The following is a 21438-nucleotide window of genomic DNA, read 5'->3' on the forward strand; positions in this document are numbered from 1 at the left end:
GAAATGTGTTGAATACATGAATATGCACTGTAAACAATTAAAAACATTAGCAGGATTGACGTTATAAACATGAGCAGTAAGAAATAATTAAAAGGAATTATAAAGGGAAAATTTGTAAATATCCTTGAACTGGATATGCAGCAAGAATAAGATACAAAATAAGTAACCACAGAGAATGGAGGATGTAAAAGAAAATGCAGATTGATTTTGGATGAATTTATTTTTTGTTGTTAAAGTAATTGTAAAAATGGGAAATTATAGAGGGGGAGGAGCAGTAAAATATGCCCCGGTGTTAGTCAAAGCCATTTTCCAGAGTGTGGCCCCTGTTGCATCATGCTGGCAGCTACTAGGAGCCCCAGGTGAGAGCCGAGGGCAGACTGGGGACCAAACTGCCCCAGAAGGAGCGCGGTGTGTCCCCCACCAGAGGGACTGCCCCCCAACCCCCAACTAGCACTCATAAATCCTGTTTTATGAATGGGAAAACCATAGATATTAAAATAAAATAGTTTATTCATGAATAGAACTCAAGCCAAAGGTCACAGAGTGAGCCAAAGTGGTTCTGAGCAACAGAGTCTGAGCACGTCACGGCTGCAGCCACAATCCCCGAGTCCTGACCATGGGCAATACAATGGGCTGACAAAAGAAGGAAGGAAGAAACTGTTGAGCAAGAGACTAGGTGAATGGATTGGGGCGAAGGTTATTTGTGACGCCAAAGGGGTGTGCTCATGTTTGTCCAAAGATGAGCAGAGGAGAGGAGACTTGCCATGCTCAGATATCTTGGAGACAAGGCAAGGACTCAAGTTTCTGAAAAACGTCACCTCTTCCTGGGATGCCTTGCAACATCTGGACGGTGCTTTTTGGGGTGGATCTCTGGGCAAAAGGCAAACTTTTCAAAGGAGTCGCACCCTTTGCTGTTTCAGAAGTAGGAACCTCGCTGTGACGAAAATAAAGATTGGGCCTCCTAGTCGCCTTGCTTTTCAAATACACTGTTGAGAGTGTATTAACTTATGGTCTGTGTGTGTGGTTTGGGAGCTGCACGGCCAGGGAAAAAACAATGCTGTCCAGGGTTGTAAAGACTGCAGAGAGAATAATTGGATGCACTCTTCCCACCTTGGATCCAATCTACGCTTCCAGGTGCCATAAGAAAGCTGCAGAGATAGCGCAGGATAGTGCACACCCCGGAAATGATCTCTTTCAGCTTCTGCCTTCTGAAAGAAGATACAGGGTTATAAAGACCAGGACTAGCCGCCTGAGAAACAGTTTCTACGCAAATGAAATTCTGGTTCTAAATGCAGCATAAGGGGTCTCTATAGTATAGTGTATTTTAAAATGGGGTTTCAGAGTTTTTAGGGGTTTGTGAATGTTTTATGTATTTTTTCAATTTCATTGTTCTGCATGGGACAATGACAATAAAGATATCGTATATATACCTGGTTCCATTCTCTTGCTTTGCTCTGACTGCCAAGTGGACCCCAGGGGATCGTGAGACCCCAGAGCAAGGGGGGGGGGGCTGTGACAATCTCCTGATTTCCCCACAACACTTGAAGCCCCTGTAGCAAGCAGAGCACATGGCTCCTACGTGTCTCTGGTGTGATCCTGCTGGCTGCTGGGCTAATCAGGTCCTGAGCAAAATACCCTTACAAAAAAACCCAGAGGTGGAGGGGCTTGTAATGCACCCCTGGCAGTGGGGGGGGGGAGGGAAGCAGAGCTGAGCTGCTTCCTGCCTGAGTTCTGCAGCGCTCTGCTCTTGGGAGACCCCGCCTGCCCCTCTTTCTTCAGCCCTCCCTGCAAATGGCCAGGGAGTCCTCGAAAAAGGCTTTCTGGCCCAGGTGGCCCAGGAGGGGCATCTGCTCCCCGGTCACCTCCCGGCGGAAGTTCTGCCGGAGCCATCCGTAGACCAGGCTGTGCAAGAAGCCATGCAGGGAGACGGTCAGGGCCTGCAGAAAGAGTGAAGAGGGGGCGTTACGCTTACGGGGGACGCAAAATCCAGCCGCTTCAGCATCTCAGGGGGAGACGGGGGTGCTCTGGCAGAGCAAAGGGAGGCTGGGGAGGGGGGAAACTTCACAGGGGCCCAGAGATCCAGGGAGATGAGACCCCACTTGCGATTCTGCAACCGCTCAAAGTATCCAAGGCCGCCATTTTGACTCCCAAGCTGATGAAATGTTTCTCTGCAAGGAGGGAGGAGGTGAAGAAAACCTTCCGTGTTACAGGAATTTAGTAATCACCATTTCAAAGGGTGACAGACCACCAGGAAAAGACTACCAGGAAATGCAATCAGATATGGCAGATAACCTGGCAGATAGGAAAAACAACAACATTCACATTTCTGTTGTAGACCGCCTTTTCTGTGATGTAGGCATGATGTTTGTGGGTGGTGGTCTTGGGTTACACCCCTTCTGTGATGTAGGTATGATGTATGGAGGGGTGGTCTTGAGCTCCAGGGCAGGGAATTTAAAATGCCTATATAAGGGCTGGCACGCCTTGGTTCGGGGTCCTCCTCAGGGGATCACCCTGTTGCAACAGATCAATCAAGATCACGCTTACTAGCTGCTTTGCTTCTCAATATTCTCTGATTAGCTTCTGTTATTTTCTCCTACTGATGGAGAACCCACGTAGGGGCTCTTGGATACCACATAAGGGAAAAAGGGCAGATTTTGTTTACAACACTGACTATAAGCTCCGCAGGCGAATGGCGCCTCTAGGGCTGGCCAGGGGTTGCATCCCAAGCCCCTGTGGGGCACTATGAGGAGGCACCTCTCTCTGGGGCAGGAGGGGACAGCTCAGAGACCAGGGGCAGCAGCTGTGGCTGCCCAGGGGACTCCCAAGGAGAGGGGAGAGGAGAGAGGAGAGGAGGCTGAGGGAACACTCCACAAGGGAGGGCGTTTGGAAAAGGAATGGGGCTGCCAGCTCTGCAGGAAAGGGGTGGCGTAAGTGGGAGCCCCTCCCTTCGCCAGCACTGAAGTCCAGGAGCCGATGCAAGACCAGTGCATTTGCTTCAGCCCCTCCAAGGACCCCCCCCCCGTCACTCACCACAGCCAAGTAGAGAGGGAAGAGGATGGCCGGCTGGAGACTGGAGAAGGAGAGGAGGCACAGGAAGAAAGCTGAGGGGGAAGGAGAGAAGAAGGGGCCACGTCACTTTTCCTGGCCAAGGTCACCAGGCTGGCAGGGGGCACCCTGGCCCCAGGTTGAAGTGATGGACATGAGGCAGGAGTTGATAACGCAGGTGAGCTGCATGCAAGCTGCCAGCCAGCCTTGTGGAGGCTCCTTTTATTGACACAATATGCAAACCCAGGCAGATACATTTGGGGCTGTGACCTTTACACATCTTCCGGTCCCAAGATCATGGGGTGGTACAAAGTTATTTTGGCACCTGTTTCCACCATGTCATTTTCCCCTTGCACAACGTATGATGAAGGAGACAAAGGTTACAGACAGGACACCGCAGACTGCTGAGACCGCAAAAGGTTAGACAGAGGGAATGATGTTCAGACAGCTGTGACTTGTCTGTGGGGGGGGGGTGTGCTCCCTCCAGACCCAGCGATTATCCCTACACCTGGTGAGTCACCATCCCCTGAGAATGTGGCTCATGGTTTGGGATCACGGCCGCCTTTTCTCCCTCGGTGACCAACCAGGTGCTCAGCTTGGTGAAAGATGGAGCTGGGCTGTGGCAGAGCAGAGTTCCTATAAGCCAGTGGAACTACTCCTTGCCAGTGGAACAGACTCTCTGGGAAGGTGCCAGACCCTCCTGCCTTGGTGGCTCACCCATCTGGGACTCTCCAGCTTGATTCCTGCAGGGCGGGCGGTTGGGCTACATGACCCTTTGGGGTCCCTACAAGCTTGCAATTCTATAAATGCACAAACAAGGGGCATCTGGGGAGGAGGAGGAGGGAGGAAGCTCCTCCCATTTACACCTTTCCCAGGTATTTCCGCCGTTCAAAATGTTGGATTCAGCTGACATGCAGCAACATAGCAAACCTCTAAGATCCTCTCTGCCTGGGTGCTGATCCCTCTGCCCATCTCTACAGACACACCCCATAATAGCCCTGATTTAAAATTGAACTGGGGGTCTTTGTCTCTGTGCTGGGGGAAAACCGCCTGCCACCTGATGAATCAGAAGAAGAAGAAGAGTTTGGATTTGATATCCCGCTTTATCACTACCCTAAGGAGCCTCAATGGTTGGACAGTGTTCTTGAAGAGACCACCATGAGTTTGAGCAAACTGCGGGAGGCAGTGGAAGACAGGAGTGCCTGGCGTGCTGTGGTCCAGGGGGTCAAGAAGAGTTGCACACGACTAAACAACTAAACAACAAAGGAGCCTCAAAGCAGCTAACATTCTCCTTTCCCTTCCTCCCCCACAACAAACACTCTGTGGGGTAAGTGGGGCTGAGAGACTTCAGAGAAGTGTGACTAGCCCAAGGTCACCCAGCAGCTGCAGGTGGAGGAGCGGGGAAGCGAACCCGGTTCACCAGATTACGAGTCCACCGCTCTTAACCGCTACACCACACTGGCTGCCAGAGACTCTCCCCACCCCCGGCAGCCCAAATAAGGCTCTCAGGGTCTGTATCTGATTTGCGGATCCACCCCAAGGGTGGGGATGAGTTGTTAGACAACGTGTCTTGATTGTTCTCGGCTCATTCAATAAACACCAGAAACCTGGAGGTAAGTGATGAGGCTTAACTTGGGGGGTCTCCACGTTTGCCAAACAAGAACACAGTCTGCCTCTTCACCCTCCAAGATGCCTTGAGTCTGGATTTCCACATCTTCAGACCCAAGTATTGCAACGTGGAAGGCAAGTGGTCTCTCGGTGGTCCTACCTCTCAGGGAGGCAGAAGCTAGAGGAGGGGACAAGGCTCCTAGGTCACTCACCTGGCATCCAGCAGACCAAGAAGACCAGCTGGAAGAAGCAGGCAATGCGGGTTCTGGCGGCACAGCCATCACTCTCCGGAGCTGGCAGGGTCAGGGTGGGGCCACCTCTCTGCCTGCGGCGGCACCAGCACTTCACCCTGCAGTAGAGGACCTGGCCAGGGGCAGCGGGAGGCAGCCGTTAGGGGCAAGGAAAGGGGCAGAACTCTGACCCCCAACCCTTCTCTGGGCTCTTTCCCCCATTGGAATGCCTGTTCGCCTGGCCAAGGACAGCAGGTCATTTGGTCAGCCAGCGAATGGGCCTCAGACCAGGCTCCATAAAATGCTTTTGACGTATTTGCTGCCTGCATTGAAATGTAAGTAAAGTTAAAAGACGGTGATTTGTTAGAACTGGCTAGATTAACAGAGGCAATTAAAGACCACACTAGACAAGAATTTCAAAAAGCATGGGGGAAATGCAGAGAATACTTCACAAAACAGTGCCCTAAAATACATATCTGGACTTGTTTCGATGAATGTCTGCAGGAGACTTTGTGGATATTTAAATTATAATTAGAAAAATCTGAATAATTATTCATAAAGACAACAGTTTATAAGAAGTAAATAAGGAGGCCAGATACAGGATAAAGGAAGTCTTTTATTTGGTTGCTTGTATTGTTGTATGTTATGCTCACTGTATGTTATGTTCATGTTTAATGAGGGTGGATTTCTGTATTGGGGGTGGGGGTTGTGTTATGTTGTAAATAAAATTCCAATTAAAAATAAAAAAAATAAAAAATGAAATGTAAGTAAACCATTTTTTTTTTTTACTAAAATGTGCAGCTTATTCCTAGCAAAAGGGACAAAGAGGGGAAAGGTCAGCAGGGTATTGGGTTGTTGTTTTTATCTTCATTGTGTATTTTGTGATTTTATATCTTGATTTTATTCTGTGAACCATCCTGAGACCCTGGGTTTAGGGCGGTATATAAATTCAATAAAAAATAAAAAAATAAAATTGTTATGTACTGAGTTGACTAGGATCCAAAAGGCAGCAGTCTGATTGGTCCTAGAACAATAGGATCCAGAATGCAGCAGTCTGATTGGTCCACAGGAGCCACCCAATCCAGCTCCAGGTGGAAGTGAATCCGCAACCTGATTGGCCTACAGGTGAATCCCGGAATTAGCCAATCACGTGGGGCCCATTGTGTAAATAATGTATATAAAGCAGACATTTCGGGGGAACTTCCATTCCTCACTACTATGAGCTGAATAAAGAGCATGAAATCCACTCTCGACTCCGAGAATATTTCAAAAATAAATGAACAGGCCCCAGTGGATGGCCACACTTACACGGACAGACGGACGGACACACACACTTACTGTGCAGCAGGCGACAACCAGAGAGACGAAGACGAGAAAGAAGATCTTGACTTCTTTGCCAGAGTCGTTCCTGCCTGTGTACTGGGAGGAGAGGGGGGAAGCTCCTCAGTAAGGGGGCCAACACTGGCAGGGTGGGACCAGGGGTCAGCTCCCCCATGGAAACAGGCCCCGTGGCCCTTCTGCAAGTGTTCAGGAAAGAGCCTCGGAAGCCCACGGGGGCATTTTGCCCACCCCCACTGGGGCTCAGCTGCCCAGGCAAGGCAGGAGGGTCTCCTGAGAATCACACCACCCTCTATTTTGGGGGACAGAGGGTTCCTGCTCTCCTGTGAGGAGGAATACGGGGAAGAGGCTGGAAATGGAAGGGGAACAAACCTCAGCCAGAGATTCAGGGAGCTTGGGGTTAGATTGGATGATCCTTGGGAGCCCTTGAGACTAGCCCTGTACCAATATTTGGCACTATCTCCACCTGAGCAGGAAGTGAAGGAGGCAGCATTTGGTCCTCCAGGGGAGCTGGGGTTGGGGCAGCTGGTTTCACAACACCACAACCCACCTTGTGCCCCTAAAGGATGGGGGTGGGGTCCAAGAAAGGGGCATCAGGGAGAGGAGGCAGTTGATGGAGGAAGAACCGGGGGAGGGGGCAGTACCTTGTAGCAGGTGTCTTGCGAGTGGCGGATGAGGATCAGGCAGCTGGAAGGAAAGTGGGAGGGTTTGGCTAGCTGGACGCAAGAGACCACCCTCCTCTGCAAAATCCCACCCCATCCCAAGCGAGAGGAAGGAGGGGAAGTTCTACCTGGAGCAGTAGAGGCCGTGGGACCCTCGCGAGCCATTGCCAGCCTGTAATGCCAATGGGGGGAAGGCCCAGGGCGCCACATCTCTCAGGGACGAGCCTCGAATCACCAGCAGGACCACGAAGACCAGGAAGGGGAGCAGCCTTTATTGCGAGAAGACACAGGGTGGGGTGTTGTGGGACAAGATGGCTCAGAGAGGTGGCTTCGCCTCGTGTGGCCTCCAGGGGCCAAGAGGGCCCCCTCCCAAAGGGAAAGGGTGGCAGGACAGTCCCCGCCAGTCAGGTGCACCTACCAGGCCAAGAGACGGGGCAGATTTATTCGGAGTCTCTCGCTGAACCTGCCGCTCTCCTCCTTGGGGGGAAACAGAGACAGCAGGTGAGCGGAAGGCAGCCTCCTTTGCAAAGGCAAACACCCGCCGGGAATTGTCCAAGTCCTCCTCTCCCCTGCTTGTGTCTCCCCCAGGTGCCCACCAGCCTCTTGCACCTGGCCCAACTGGGCAGGGGCCTCTGCCAGAGCCTTTCCCAGACAGAACACCTTGGGCACCCATGGGCAGAGTCCTGAGAAGCCCCCCTCTATGGAGCCAGGCCCCAGAACAGGGGTCAGCAAACTTACTGCACCTTGGGCCGGTGTCTCCAGCACCGATCGCGCAGTGGGCCAGAGGGCGGGGGAGCCTGTGCCCATATGCGTGCACACATGCTATTTCCAGCACACTTCTGGGTTGGAGGAGCACCGGAAATATCGTATTTTTCGCTCCATAAGATGCACTTTCCCCCTCCTAAAAAGTAAGGGGAAATGTGTGTGCATCTTATGGAGCGACTGCAGGCTGCACAGCTATCCCAGAAGCCAGAACAGCAAGAGGGATTGCTGCTTTCGCTGCGCAGCGATCCCTCTTGCTGTTCTGGCTTCTGAGATTCAGAATAATTTTTTTCTTGTTTTTCTCCTCCAAAAACTAGGTGCGTCTTGTGGTCTGGTGCGTCTTATAGAGCGAAAAATATGGTAGCTTGTGTGCATGTGCACGGACCTCCTCTGACCCAAATGTGCACCGGAAATAACGCTTGCGCATGCGCACAAGCTATTTTCGGTGCTCCTCCAACCCGGAAGTGGGCAGCCGCACAGCGCAGTGCCAGTAAGAGCGGGCGGAGTCCCTCGGGGCTTATCTGGCCTGTGGGCCTTAGTTTGGGGACCCCTGCCCTAGAAGGAACAGCCCAAGTACTTGCAGACGCCCCCTCTCCAAGGCTGGCCAGCACCCCACCGGTGCAGCCTTGCCCAGGCTGATGCCCCCCCCCCCCCCGCACGTTGGGCTACAACTCCCATCAGTGCTGGCCAGCAGGGTGCCTGGGGCTCAAAAAACCTGGAGGACCCCAGGGGAAATGCAGGAACTCCCATTGCCAATGGGTAGAAGAAGCCTCACGGTTGGTGAGGAGACCCTCCGCCATCTTGGCTGTGATTGAGGCATTGCAAGGGGCTGGTCTAGATGACTCTTGGGGTCCCTCCTAAGCTCTCATAGGCCAGGCAGGGGCCCTGCGCCCTTCCTACCTGCAGCAGGGCAGAGGAAGGGGCCTCCCTCCAGCCCCCCAGAGCTCGCTTCACTTCGTAGGCATAGACGACGACCATCAGCAGAGAAACGGCGTAGAACATCTGGGGAAGAGGAAGGCAGGGCAAGGGCAGGTGAGCGCCAACAGGTGCCTGGCAGGGGACAGAGGGGGCCAACCTGGCTCTGGGACAAGGCAGGGGCGCCCTCACCTGGGCAGGGCTGGTGGGCTGGTTCCAGAGCCAGGAGGCTGCCCCACCTGTCTGTCTGCAGGAACTGGCAGGACTCACTTGGGTCAAGGTCTCAGCAAGGGGGGCAGCCATGAGACCCCAGGAAGGGGTGGCAGAGCCTTGCAAGCAGAAGGTCCTGGGTTCGAATCCCCCTTAGCATCTCCAGGTGGGGCTTGGGGAGACTCCTCCGCCTGAAAACCTGGAGAGCCCTGGCTGCCAGTCAGGGCAGGTAATTCTGAGTTGGCTCAGAGCAAGGCAGCTGACTGCATTCCATGCCACCCACTGGTGCGAGAGGCGGCTGCCACACGCCCCTGCCAGCTCTGCCACGGAGGCCGGGCAGAACGACGGCTGCCTTACCAGGCCCAGCATCAGCAGGTAGGGACAGGCTTGGTAGGCCGAGACGAAGAGCCGCGGTGGAAGGAGCTGGATGGCAGCTGCGGAGAGGAGGGCCGAGGCACCCAGGAGATCCGCCAGGGAGAGGAGGAAGAGCGGGCAGAGCTGGGGGGGACAGCAAGGGGTCAGGGCCAGCTCCAGACCAGCAACCGGCAGGACCCCTCCTCGGCCCCCTGGCACCCAGAACCCACCCTCTGGACCAGGGGTCAGCAAACTTTTCCAGCAGGGGGCCGGTCCACTGTCCCTCAGACCTTGTGGGGGGCCGGACTATATTTGGGGGGGGGGGAATGAACGAATTCCTGTGCCCCACAAATGACCCAGAGATGCATTTAAAATAAAAGGACACATTCTACTCATGTAAAAACACGCTGATTCCCTGACCGTCCATGGGCCAGATTTAGAAGGCGATTGGGCCGGATCCGGCCCCCGGGCCTTAGTTTGCTCTGGATAATCAGATTGAAGGGGACTCAAAGGTCAGGCAGGCCAGGGAGTGCCCCCCCCCCCGGCTTCTCTTGTCCCGTTCCCAGAGCTCAGCCTGCTGCACAATCTAAACATCTGGGGAAAAGCTTGACAACTTTTCTGTCTGGATTTTCACATTTTGAAATACAGCAATCCTAACCCTTCAAAGTCTCTCCCCCCCCCCCTAAGGTGGGCTGGATGGGGAGCTGGGGGGGGCTCCCAGATTACTCTGAGCCCATCCTCTTGCAGGCTGCTCTCTTTGGCGGCAGCACTCAGGTGAGGATTTTGAAGAGCCCTTGTCAAATGCAAGAGACTCTCCCGTGCCCCCCCGGGGGGGCTCCTGCAGAACGATGCCCTGGGTGAGCATTTGGGGGGGGGGCTGCGTCGGAAACTCCACCCGGGCAGACCTGATCCTGGCAGCATCGCCTTCGGAGGAGGGAGGCAGCCACAATGGATCCGCTGCCCAGGAGGCTGGAAGACAAAGACGGCCAGGAGTCAGCTGGGCTCTCGCTTGGGAGAGGGGAGCCCCCACCCCACCCAGCTCCCCCTCCATCGCCTGCCAGCCCACCCACTGTGCCCATGGGCAGAGGAGGCAGCCCCCAAGAACCGGGCAAGTCTTTTGTGTAGCTGGCCTGTGGACTCCTATGCTCTGCCCTCAACTGCTGGTGTCAGATGCATAGCTGTCAACTGTTCCCTTTTCTTGCAAGGAATCCTATTCGGAATAAGGGAATTTCCCTTTAAAAAAGGGAAATGTTGACAGCTATGGACTCAGATGAGCCTGACACCCTTGGGTGCCTCCAGAGAAGGCGGGTGAGGGGGGTGCCAAGTCAAGCAGAGACCCTGCGGGCGCCCCCTCCCCCCATGGCGGGCAGACAAGTAGCCAGGACCCAGCCAGGCACAGGGCACAGGCTGAGGGTGCCCTTGCTCAGCCCCTACCATCAAAGGCCCCCTGAAAGCTACCTGGATTCCCTGCGACCCACAGAGTATGGGGCTGGAGATCCCGCCAGAAGGAGGGCAACAGGGGGTCAGGCTGCTCCCCTTCTGCTTGGAGGGCAGAGAAGAGGCCTGGCTGGAGGGAAGGAGGGAGGGAGGGAAAGGTGGTCTTTGGCCACTCACCTGAGAGCCAGGGCAACCAGGTAGACCCATGCCAAGGCCAAGACCTAGAGGGTGCAGGCAAGAGGTCTTGGTTAGGAGGTGCCTCACAAAAGCACTCCAGTCAAGGTGTGACTAGACTGCTGAGAGCCCCCCCCCCCACCTTTCCAGTTTGCTGTTCCCCATAATTCACCAGATGTCCATGATGAGGGCCCCGAGGTGGGGTGGGGGTCCCACCAGGATGGGGGCCAAGGAGGTCCCTGCAGAGAAGCAGCTGAGGCCACCTCAGCCCCACAGCAGCCGGTCTCTTGCCTCTGCATGTTTCCACAAACCAAGAGATGCCAAGCCAGAGGGAGGTGGTCTGTCCCCCCCCCCCAGCTCCTGCCCCCTCTTGCCCTGGGAAACTGCTTAGGTCAGGCAAAGAACAGAAATTCAGGAAGTCCCTGAGGCTAGCAGATTTCATTTTCCCCTGCAGGGAGACACCAGAGTGGCTAAACCAGGTATGCCCCCCCCATTCCCCACTGGACACCTCTGGGCCCACCTGCTAGAGGACCCACTTTGCCCCCAGGCTATGGGGCTGCCTTTCCCAGCCAGAGCCAGGCAGGCTAAGGCACGCCAGGCAGATTCCTCCCAAGCCAAGGGTGGGCGGAGGAGCAGGAGAGTTGCCCAGGGTGAGGGGGGGTGAATGGGGGGTACCTCTTCGTCCGGAAGGGCAGCTCCACTCCTGCCTCGCTCGGCCATGGTGGGGCTACGGCTGGAGGGGCCACAGAGCGCTGCCCTCCCTCCCTGCGGGGCTCCGCTGCCCAGGGAAATTCCCCACCAGCCGCTCAGCTGACTTTGTTTGCACAAGGTGTTTTCCTTGGGCTCAGGAGCAGGAAGAAGCAGCCGCCAGGTACCCAGGTACGAGCTGCTGCGCCACTTCACGCCCAAGCAGAGGAGAGGGAGGAGTCGGAGGAGGCTGGCAATTTCCCTGCACCCCAAAAGCAGCAGCAGCAGAGTTAAGGCTGCGCCAGCCGCCCCTCTTCCTGCCAGGGCAGAGCTGCAGTGCCCCCTGGGGCCACCAAAGACCCCCCCCCCACTGTCACCATCCTGTGGGGAGAAAGAGCAGCAGGCAGCTCTCCCCCCGGCTAGCAGCAGCCCTGCCTCGGTTTCCCTTTGAGAGCAATCAGGCACAGAATGCTTCAGGTCAAACCTGAAGCAGGGGAGGGTTTCGGGAAGGGCAAAGGTCGCCCAGAGACCGAAAGCCTTGCTGGGCACGTCCTGACAAGCCCCCCAACCACTTCCCTGCCCTGCTGGACTGCTACCCCTTCAGGTCTTCCGGGGAGGAGGCCCTGTGCAACAAATTGCCCGCCACCCACAGAATACTTTTTCACGTGCCAGAAGCAGGCTCGCCAGCCTGCCAAGGGAGAGGGGTCCTGCTTAGCCCCCCACCCAGCCACCCCTGCTCGCTGTCTCCAAGCGGGGAGCAGGCCAGCAATCCCTGGGTTCCCCCCCTTCTCTTTCCTGCTGCAGCTCTGTGGGCACCCCAGAACCTTCCCAGGTCCCTGCGCAGGGGAACACCTCGTGACATCACAGCAGGCCAGCCAATGGCCAGGGTGGTCCTCAGTTTCCCCAGAGGAGGCGAAGAAGCCCAAAGGAACGCAGGACGTCAGCCAGGGGCCTAAAGAGGGGTGAAGGACGAGGGTCTCCTGGGCTCCAGCCCAACCACACAGTTCCCACGTGGACCCATAGAAAGAGGCCCCTTTAGCCATGCGAATGTGTGTATGGGGGCAGCTCTTGCTTCAGGTATGAGGCGCCTCTGAGTCAGCTGCTACTCGGGGGGCAGGAGGGAGGCCTTGCCTTTCTGGAAGCCAGATAACGCTGCTGAGCTTCTGGGCACCTGGTAGCAGGGAGTTCCACAGGTGCCCTAAGCGCTGCAGAAAAACCTCGGCCTGAAGTCAGGGAGAGGCTTCATGCAGGATGAGCAGAGGCCCATGAAGGCACTTTGTACCTCGCAGCAGCTGGGAGGTTACGGGGGATTGCAGAATCACAGAGTCGGAAAGGACCCCAGTGGCTGATGTGTGTTTTCCTTCACCTCCCTTGCGAATCCAAGAGCTGGCAAATGTTTCCTTTCCATTTCTAGCCTGCTTGACAAAGCCAGGCCACCAGCGTCAGGCAGCAGAGTGCAGCCCCCCACCCTGGACCCACAGAGCAGCAGGCCTGGCTATGGGGTGGCACCCACAATGGGGCTGGGCGTTCAGCCAGAGTACGGCCAATGGAGCTTGTCCCTGCAAGATGCTCACAGATTCATAGAACTTTAGAAAGGGACCCGTGCGGTCATCCAGCCCAACCCCCTGCAATGCAGGAATGGCAGCTTCCACTGCCTAAACCCTGGAGGGTTCAGCGTGAGATTCAGATCCTGGGACATTGCCCAACTCTCTGCCCCTCTGACACACACACCCCGGCCCTCTCCAGCTGGGGACGCGGGGCGCTGAGCCCTCGCCAGGCAAATCCGCAGGGTGCTCTGCCCCCCACCCTCCTGCGATGGGGGCCGGCCTGGTCAGCAGTGCCACATGCCCCCCCCCCAATGATGTGGAGTGGCTGGCAAGTCTCGGCCCCCTCTCCCTGAGTTCACCCAGCTCCCAAGCAGCCACCTCCCAAGTCGAAGAAGCCCTTTCACCCTGGAAAGGGGCCCTCTTCCTCTGCCCCCCCCCCCAGCTCCACGCCTGGGTGCCCCACGTGCCGCATCCTGCTCCAAAAGACCAAGAGGCATTTGCCCACAACACAGTCTCTGGTTGCTGGTCCTTTTTATTTGCAGATCACAAACCAAGTTGAAGCTTGAGAGGCAGGAATAAGAAAACCCCAAACGCAGCCTGCAATAATTCCTCCATTTGGCAAAAGAAGACACCTCTCCCCCCCCCAGAAAAAACCCCCCACTTGATTCAAAATCCCCCTGTCTCCCAGATCATGGTCCCTTCTAAGAAATGTCTCTTGGGCGGATCCTGGCAGCAGAAAGGCGCTCAGAGCCCACAGCTGCGGGAAGAGGAACTGCCAGACCCGCAACCTCCTCCTCCTTGGCACAGGGGCACCCTCTGGGCAGAGCAGTCGGCCCCACGGCAGCCCAGGGGGCTCACCTCTTCCCCGAAGGCCACCAGCTGCCTGCACCCCCCGCCTGGCTGAGCACGGCCTGCTTCTCCTCGGGGCTGAAGTGCAAGATAGTCAAGATGGCCGTCAGCGTCTGCTGCCGCCCCAGCAAGTCCGTCAGCGTCAGGAAGCGGTAGAAAATGTTCTTGAGGTACTCCAGGTTGGCGCCTTCCCTGCCCTGGTCCCGGGCGCTCTTCTGCAGGCGGCCCTGCAGGCCCGAGACCTCCTCCCGGTGCCGCTCAGCCTCCTCCAGGAGCCTCTCCTGCAGCTGCCGCACGGCCGCCTCCAGGCTGCGCTTCTGCTTCTTCAGGGCCGAGGCCTCCACCTCCTTCCTGGCCAGCTGCTCCGTGTACAGCAGGAAGGCCGGCTCCTTGGGCGCCGCCAGGTGCAGGGCCTGCGTCAGGGTCTCCAGGGAGACGTCGCCCTCGTCCCCCTTGGGGTCCCCACTCTGGGTCCCTCCCGCTTGGGCCGGGCCCTGCTTGGGCCCCTGGAGCCCGTAGTACGGCAGCACCAGGGCCCTCAGCTGCTCCAGCTCCTGGTCCTTCTCGGCCAGGACGACCAGCGCCCGGTCGCGCTGCTTGTGCATCTCCTCTTCCAGGCGCAGGACCTTCTCCTGGAAGCCCAGCTGGCTCCTCTCCAGCTCTTGCCTGTGCTGCTGCTGCAGGCGGGCCGCCTCCTGGCGCCAGGCCTCCGCCTCCTGCCGACGCTGCCGGGCGCCCTCCTCGCAGGAGAGCCGCAGGGAGACGTGCTTCTCCTTCAGCTCGGCCAGCTGCTCCTGCGCCGCCTCCAGCTCCTTGGCCAAGCTCCCGTCCTTGGCCGACTTGTTCTTGAGGACCACCTGGGCCCTCTGCTTGTACCTCTCAAACTCCTCCTTCAGCTGCTTCAGCTCCTGCTGGTAGTAGGCCGCGGTGGCCTTCTCGCCGTCCCCCGTCTCCGTGCCGCCCTTGGGGGGCTCCAGCCTGCAGAAGGCTTCGATCTCCTGGGCGGACGCCGGGCTGTCCTTGGTGGCCTCCTGCAGCATCTCCTTCAGCTTCTCCATGCGGTCCTTCAGGACGTTGACGTCCAGGCTGCTCTCCTCGAAGGCCGCGAGGTCCAGCGGGGAGCGGCCGGAGGCAGCCATGGCCAGGGTCTTGTTCTCCAGGTCCAGCTGGGCGATGCGGTCCTTCAGCTTCTGGATGGCCTGCTGGTCCTTCTGCTTGGCTTTCTCGTAGGTGCCCAGCAGCTCAGAGACCTCCGAGATCTGGGCCTCCAAGCTGGCCACCCGCTGCTCCTCCAACTGGATCCGATCCTCCGCTTGAGCCGTCTGCGGAGGGAGGAGAAAAAGAAGGACATGAGAAGAGGCTGCTGGATGAGGCCAGCGGGAACCCACCCAGCCTGGTTTTATTTTAAAACCTGCTGCTTCTCCAAACCTTTTGATTTCTTCTCACTCTTTCAGAACACTCTCCAAAGCTTGCTCCAATGTCAACACCACACCATCAGCAAACACCCTAAGTTTATAGACTCTACGTCTCACTTCAATATCTTTAAGTTCCTTATTTCTCCTTATATTCTGAAGCACAATTTCTAATGCCGGAATAAACAACAATGGAGATAAGGGACAATCTTGTCTCGTTTCTTTTTCTATTTGGCATTTGTCCGAAAGAATATTATTTATTAAAAAATCTGTGGATTGATCAGTATAGATCGCTTCAATTCCAGCCAGGAAAGAATTACCTGTTTCCATTTTCTCAAATACCTTAATCAAGAATGACCAAGAAACACTATCAAAGGCTTTCTCTGCCTGCCCAAGAGGGCCTCCAGCCTGGCCAGGAGGTGGGGAAGAAGCATGGCTTGGCTCTGCCAGGGAGTCATGCCACCAGCCTGGGCCAACCTGCTGCCCCCACAGAGGACGGGAGCTGCTGCCCAAAATATCTGGAGGCCACCAGGCTGGCGAAGGCTGCTCTTCCCCACAAAAGGCTGGCATGGCGTCCACAGGCCTCAGCAAACACCTCCATGGAGGGGGCCAGTAAGAGTGACCCCCACCCTGGTGAGCTGGAGAAGTCAAGGAACCATATAGGTAAAGGACGGTGCCTGCTTTGGGGCTCTGCTCTCGAGGGAATCACAGACTTGCAGAGCTGGATGGGACTCCCTGAGTCATCCACCGTATTTTTCGCTCCATAAGACACACTTTTTTCCTTCTAAAAAGAAAGGGAAAATGCCTGTGCGTCTTATGGAGCGAATGCACTGGACCGGAGCCATGGTTCCTGTCAGTCAAGCAAAGCGAGAGGGCTTCTATCCCGCTTTGTGAAGCTCTATCTTTGCTTTCTTTACAGCCAGGAGGAGAGGCACTCTCTGAAAGTAAGCAAAGTGAGAGCCACTTACATGCTTTACGAGGCTCTCACTTTCCTTGCTTTACAGCGAGCCAGGAGGAGGCAGGTGATTCAAAGCCAGCAGGCACTTTTAAAACCGGTGCGTAGCCAGCAACAGCTGAAGCCTCAGCTAGCAAAGGTCCATGTGCTCCCTAAATGGAGCAATGAGGCTGCAGAGGGACGGCAGGGCACAGGAGGGACTGGATCGGGAAGGATAAAATTTAAGCAACCAGCAGCATAAAAACCCCCAACCTTGAGCTCCGAGCCACAAGTGCAGTGAAAACCAGGAGGTAAAACAGGAAGGCTGCTGGGGACGGGAGGGCAGGGGATGAGGGAGAGGGAAAAATTACGCAAATCCCCCAGTGCCTCAGCTGATCCACTGGCTCCTTGAGAGCGCATGCTAAACAAACATACAGCTCCTGTCCCTCTCAGTCTCACTCTGATATACCAGTAGATTATTAAATAGTTTAGTACAACATTTGATTCAGAATATTTTTTCCCTGCTTTCCTCCTCTGAAAACTAGGTGCGTCTTATGGTCGGGTGAGTCTTATGGAGCAAAAAATACGGTAGTCCGAACCCCTGCAGTGCAGGAATCGCAGTGCAAGAATCCCCGGCAGGTGGCCCTCCAAGGAAGGCAAACCCACCCCCTTGGGAGAGAGAGCCCCTTCCGCTCCCCGCCCTGGGCTCACCTTCCGCATCTCCTGCAGCATCTGCGCCTGAAAGTGGCTCCTCAAGCTGGCCGCCTCGGCCTGCAGTTCCTGCACCTGTGGGTCCGGCCGGGCGCTCTCCTCCCGCAGGGCCCTCAGCTCCTGCCTCAGCTCCTCCACCTCGCGGCCCAGCTGCCGGGCCTGGTGCTCAGCCCCCTCCGCCCGGTCTGCCACGCCCACCTTCCCGGCCAGGGCCTCGCGGGCTTCCTCCAGGCCCAGCTCCGCCTCCTGGCGCAGGGCGCGCTCGCTCTGGAGCAGGCGCTGCAGCTCCCGCAGCATGACGGCGTGGTCGCCCTGCTCCTGCGCCCGGTCGTGCTGTTGCGCAATCAGGCGTGCTTTGACCTCGGCCAGCTGCTCCTGCGCCTCCTTGACCTCGGCCTCCAGTCGGCTCCTCTCCTCCTCGGCTCTGCGGCTGGCGGTCTCCATTTCCTGCTTGGCCTTCTTCTTGTCGGCCAGGTAGGAGGCCTCCATCCGAGACTTCTCCTGCGTGACGGTGGCCAGGGCGCTGGTCAGCGTGGCCAGCTGAGTCTTCAGCTGCAGGAATCTCCTGTCCGACTCACCGGCGACCCCCACAATCAGCTCCCCGCTGCCAGAGCTCACGCCGCTGCTTTCGGAGCTGCTGGTCTCCTCCAGCTTCGAGGGAGAGGCTGTGGTCGCCACTGCCACCGTCCCCTCTTCCATGCCCACCAGGTCCCCCCTCACGCTGGCCAAGCTGGCAGCGGTCCCATGACTGTCCTCGCTGTGGACCGAGCTCTGGTCCTCACTCAGGTCCGGGCTAGAGGAGCCAGCCACCCCCAGGGGCTGGGCCACACCGCTGCCCAGCCCAGCGTCCACCTCATGGGAGACCGACAGGACCTTCAAGCTGGCCTCCAGCGCCTCCTTCTCCTTGAGAAGACTCTTGTAGGCCCGCACCACGTCCTTCAGGCGCCCCTGGTACTGCAACAGCTGCTTCTTCTGCACCTCGATGGTCTCCTGCAGGTCCTTCTTGCTGGGGCCGCCCCCAAAGTTCATGCCAAACTTCTCCATGGCGCTGGGGGCTGGGCTGGCTCTGAAAGCTGCAAGGGAACATTAGAGCGTGAGAAGAGCCATGCAGCTGAGTCAGGCTGACCACCCACCTCATCCAGGACCCTGTCCCCACAGAGGCCCACCAGATGCCCCAAGGGGAGGCTAGCAGGCGGGGTTCATAACAAGAGCAAAAGAGCCTCCCTGTACCAAGTCAGACCTTCACTACACTTTGGAAATCCCTGCCTATTGACGTCAAGCAGACAAGGCTGCCCAAAGGTGCTTAGAAAGTTGATGTGAATTTTAATCTGTTTCAGTATTTTAACTTCTTATACCACAGAGCTGTAGAGTTGGAAGGAATCTCAGTTAAAGCATCCAGGACATAGGGTTATCAATTTTTCCTGTCTTCTCTTTCGGTGAAACCTGGCAGGGTGGGGGGGGGGGTGTTTCCTACACTCAAGTGATGCATAACTTTGGCAAAATAAACAAACACAATTAGCCCATCTAGATCAATGCTGCCCACACTGATGGAAGGTCATGTCTCTGCAGGATTTCAGGACAGGTTCTGTCCCAGGTTTTCCTGGATATTCTGCCGGGGGTCGAAGGCAGGACTTCCTGCATGCCAGGCAGGTGCTCTCCCACATTCTGGAGGAACAGCTCCCGGGCAGGAGCCGGCAAGGAAGGGCTGCTGGTCCTCATGGGGTCTCCAAGGACCCCAAACGCAGCACAAATGGCAGCCAAACAATGGCAGTTTGGGAAGCCATTCCGGTGCCACCAGGGCACTCAAAGGAGAAAAGCCCCCCTCCCTTTGGGGGGGGACCCTCATGGGCTGCACATGTGCAACTTGCCTGGTCTCTCAGCGCCTGACCGGAACACCAGAGGCTTTTGCTACAGGGCTCCCCCCAACTCAGGGAGGGGGGCATAAGGTGCTTTCTGCAGCAGCACCCACACTTTGGATGGGGAGAGAATCTGTAAGCCCCAGTCTGCCTCCTATTGCTGCTCCCCCCCCCCCATGCAGTGCTGGATTAAGGTATAAGCTAAACAAGCTCTAGCTTAGGGCCCCGAGTGGGGCCCCGCCAAAAAAAATTAAAGCAAAAAACCTGGAAGTATATTTCCAAAATATAAGATACAAAAGCTAATAAACTAAAACCCACATACAGCGACAATGTTTTGCGTTGTGTTGGCTCCTATGATGTAAGCAATGGGCGCTGTCTGCTCCTTCAAATATCACTGGTTTGCTATTATTTCACATTATAGCAAGTTTCTAGAGACTAGATTATGAGTCTTTGTAAATTTCGTTTCTAAAGGAACTTTTGTCATTGCCCAATGCCAATGTGTTTGCATTGTTAAGTTCGTTATGAATAAAAAATCTTTTTAAGTTAGAGCTTAATAACCATTTCACGATTAATATAAAGGTAAAGGTAAAGGGGCCCCTGACCATTAGGTCCAGTTGTGGCTCAACCCATCATCGCGGGGCTTCGAACCACTGACCTTCTGATTGGCAAGCCCTAGGCTCTGTGGTTTAACCCACAGCGCCGCCCGCGTCCCCACGATTAATATACTTCTTCTTAATTGTATTTGATTTCTACAATTACTTTGATAAAACACCCATTTCGTGATGTGCCAGTGGCTTGAGATCCCTGCGAGGTCCATCAGTGACCACCTGGCATCTATTCAGCACAGAAAACAGGGGCAAAGGAGAGCTGGACCTAGCAAGGGCCCCTTCCCTGCTGGAGTTCCTGAGGGCCACATCCGACCTCAGTCCGGCCCTGCTCCTACTGCCAGCCCCCCCCCCCCCGTTTCAGGGTCAGGTGCCAGTGGGGCTGGGGGGTGGGGGCGGGGGGGGCGCTTGGAAAGGACCCGGGAAGCGGGGGGGGCGGCCTGCCAGGGGGTGGGGGGTCTCCCTCTCCCGCACGGGCTGGCAGCAGCAGCAGCGGGAGGAGGCGGCGCCGCTGCGGGCCGGGGGGGTCCCGGGGGGGTCCGAGGGGCGGGGCTCACCTCTCGGCCCGCCGCGCGGCCCCGGCCCGAAGCCCCTCGCCCAGCAGCTGGCCCCCGCACTGCGCCTGCGCCGCCCGCTCCGACTTCCGCCGACGCCGCCCGTCCGCGCATGCTCGGGAGGCGGCGCTGCGCCTGCGCCCAGGGAGCGAAGCCTAGAGACTCGGTCGCGTTTGGGTAGACCTGCGCCGGGCTCGGCAGCTTCCGGGGTCCCTGCGTCGCCTCCGCTCCCCAGGGCGCGGCTGCGCATTGAGAGCCGGGGAGGGGGTCGTTTGGATGGCCTCGGGGACCCCGAAGGAGAGGAGGGGCTCGTGTCGGGGGCACTGGGCAGGTTTTAGTTTCCTTGTTTCTTAAATTTCTCAACTTCCAAAGGATCCTAATATAATAATAATAATTATTATAATAATAATAATGTTGTTTCGTTGTTGTTGTTGTTATTAATCAATATTAATATTAATATATAATTATATAAATAATATATTATAATAATAGAGTAATGATGCATTTTAATATTACTATGTTAATAATATATTTTAATATCAATATATTAATAATAAATATTAATATAAATATTAATAATAATAATAATAATAATATAATTTTATACCCCAGGAACTCTGGGCGGCTAGCAAAGCGCCCCCTGCAGGCGCGCCTTGGGCAGAGGCGCCCCTGTCGAAGAGCGCAGCTGAGCTGGGCAGATGCAAGGGAGCTGCTCAGCTGTCCATCTCTCCTCCGGGAATGAATGAATGAATGAATCTTTATTTGGAGCAGCCATCAGCAATAAAACAACAACATACCAAGAACAGAAATAAAAAGACAATTATATAAAATTCCTTTTAGGGTTTGGAATCAGTAGTCATATAGTGGGTCTTATCCTGATTGCGCCAGCTGAAAGCCTTGCCCCCTTTGCTGTCCCCTGCTCATCCTGATCTGCCAAGAGAAAGGACCCTGGGGCAGTGGCTGGGCGACACGGAGTGGACAATAAGAGAGGGGCGATAATCTCATTCCTGAAGTCTTGGCACGTAGCCGGAAATTCTTCCAGAGACCCCCAAACTATCAATAACTATCCCAGCAGACCTGTCAAAAAAGAGCAGGTATCTTTGAATAAACATACACAAATTAATTATTGGTAACATATAGATAGATAAATTAAGGATCTTTACAATTTTATAATATGCAGAGATTAACATGTGCTGAAAAACCAGAGAGAGGAGTTGGGGGGAGGAGACGGGGGGGTCTGGTTTGGGGAGGGGGAAATAGGGGGGGAATGAGGATGATATGTTTTTGATAAATTGTTATGTTGAAATTCTTAATAAATATATATATATATATATATTAAAAAAGAGCAGGAATCTCTGTGTGAATGAAACAGGTCTGTGACAATGGATTCTGGAGCCAAGGTATCCACCTTTTCAAAAGGATGTTTCAGTCAGGCCAGCGATGGTCAGGCATCTTGATTGACATTTGCAGCGAAGAAGTGGGCTGCCCAGATGACAAGACAACCCCTCTTGGCATTGTCAACATCCTTTTTAAATTGTTGCACCCAGA

At 55.7% G+C, this 21438-nt stretch overlaps 2 protein-coding genes and 2 long non-coding RNA genes across 9 annotated transcripts in view; 1 reads left to right on the forward strand and 3 right to left on the reverse strand.

Annotated features, from left to right (window-relative positions):
- LOC310826287 overlaps positions 1–21438 on the reverse strand; it is a 430259-nt gene that overhangs the window by 32046 nt on the left and 376775 nt on the right. The window lies entirely within an intron of this gene.
- On the reverse strand, positions 493–12137 carry LOC310826139 (uncharacterized protein). 5 transcript variants are annotated; one of them, XR_014555644.1, is made up of 13 exons: positions 11411–12137; positions 10739–10782; positions 10030–10093; positions 9128–9268; positions 8546–8647; positions 7302–7360; positions 7012–7152; positions 6866–6908; positions 6222–6302; positions 4866–5016; positions 3031–3101; positions 1431–1937; positions 493–986 (listed from the first exon to the last, which is right to left on the reverse strand). XR_014555644.1 is itself a non-coding variant. In XM_083700799.1 (12 exons), exons 1-12 carry the CDS (start codon positions 11453–11455, stop codon positions 1776–1778), a joined length of 1104 nt encoding a protein of 367 aa, XP_083556925.1. In that variant the 5' UTR covers positions 11456–12137; the 3' UTR covers positions 493–1775. The 5 variants fall into 5 exon arrangements, 3 of the variants coding, with proteins under 3 accessions (XP_083556925.1, XP_083556927.1, XP_083556926.1); XR_014555645.1 differs by lacking the exon at positions 10030–10093 and having other exon boundaries at positions 11411–11556; XM_083700799.1 differs by having other exon boundaries at positions 493–1937.
- LOC310826383 lies at positions 11506–13610 on the forward strand. The gene is made up of 2 exons (XR_014555813.1): positions 11506–11606; positions 13512–13610. It is a non-coding gene; the product is annotated as an uncharacterized lncRNA (long non-coding RNA).
- GCC1 (GRIP and coiled-coil domain containing 1) overlaps positions 13484–21438 on the reverse strand; it is a 451035-nt gene continuing 443080 nt past the window's right edge. Inside the window, exons 1-3 of one of the 2 annotated variants that reach the window (XM_083700211.1) lie at positions 19894–19978; positions 16876–17948; positions 13484–15140 (exon numbers count right to left, since the gene is read on the reverse strand). In XM_083700211.1, coding sequence (XP_083556337.1) covers positions 13824–15140; positions 16876–17919 — 2361 coding nt within the window. In that variant the 5' untranslated portion in view covers positions 17920–17948; positions 19894–19978 and the 3' untranslated portion in view covers positions 13484–13823. Of the gene's footprint in view, positions 15141–16875; positions 17949–19893; positions 19979–21438 lie in introns of those variants that run through there. The other variant, XM_083700212.1, reaches the window with a different exon arrangement.

This window comes from Podarcis gaigeae (genome assembly GCF_964106915.1).
Source record: "Podarcis gaigeae genome assembly, chromosome: 10".
Classification (NCBI taxonomy): domain Eukaryota; kingdom Metazoa; phylum Chordata; class Lepidosauria; order Squamata; family Lacertidae; genus Podarcis; species Podarcis gaigeae.

Excerpts from the sequence above, each read along its gene's own strand:
- LOC310826139 (XM_083700799.1), bottom strand. The coding sequence starts at position 11,455 with ATGGCCGAGCGAGGCAGGAGTGGAGCTGCCCTTCCGGACGAAGAG. Across the intron at positions 7,153-7,301 it reads CTGCCCCGTCTCTTGGCCTG|GCTGCTCCCCTTCCTGGTCT; the intron begins GTAGGTGCACCT and ends CTCGCAATAAAG. Across the intron at positions 6,303-6,865 it reads CGCAAGACACCTGCTACAAG|TACACAGGCAGGAACGACTC; the intron begins GTACTGCCCCCT and ends CTCTCCTCCCAG.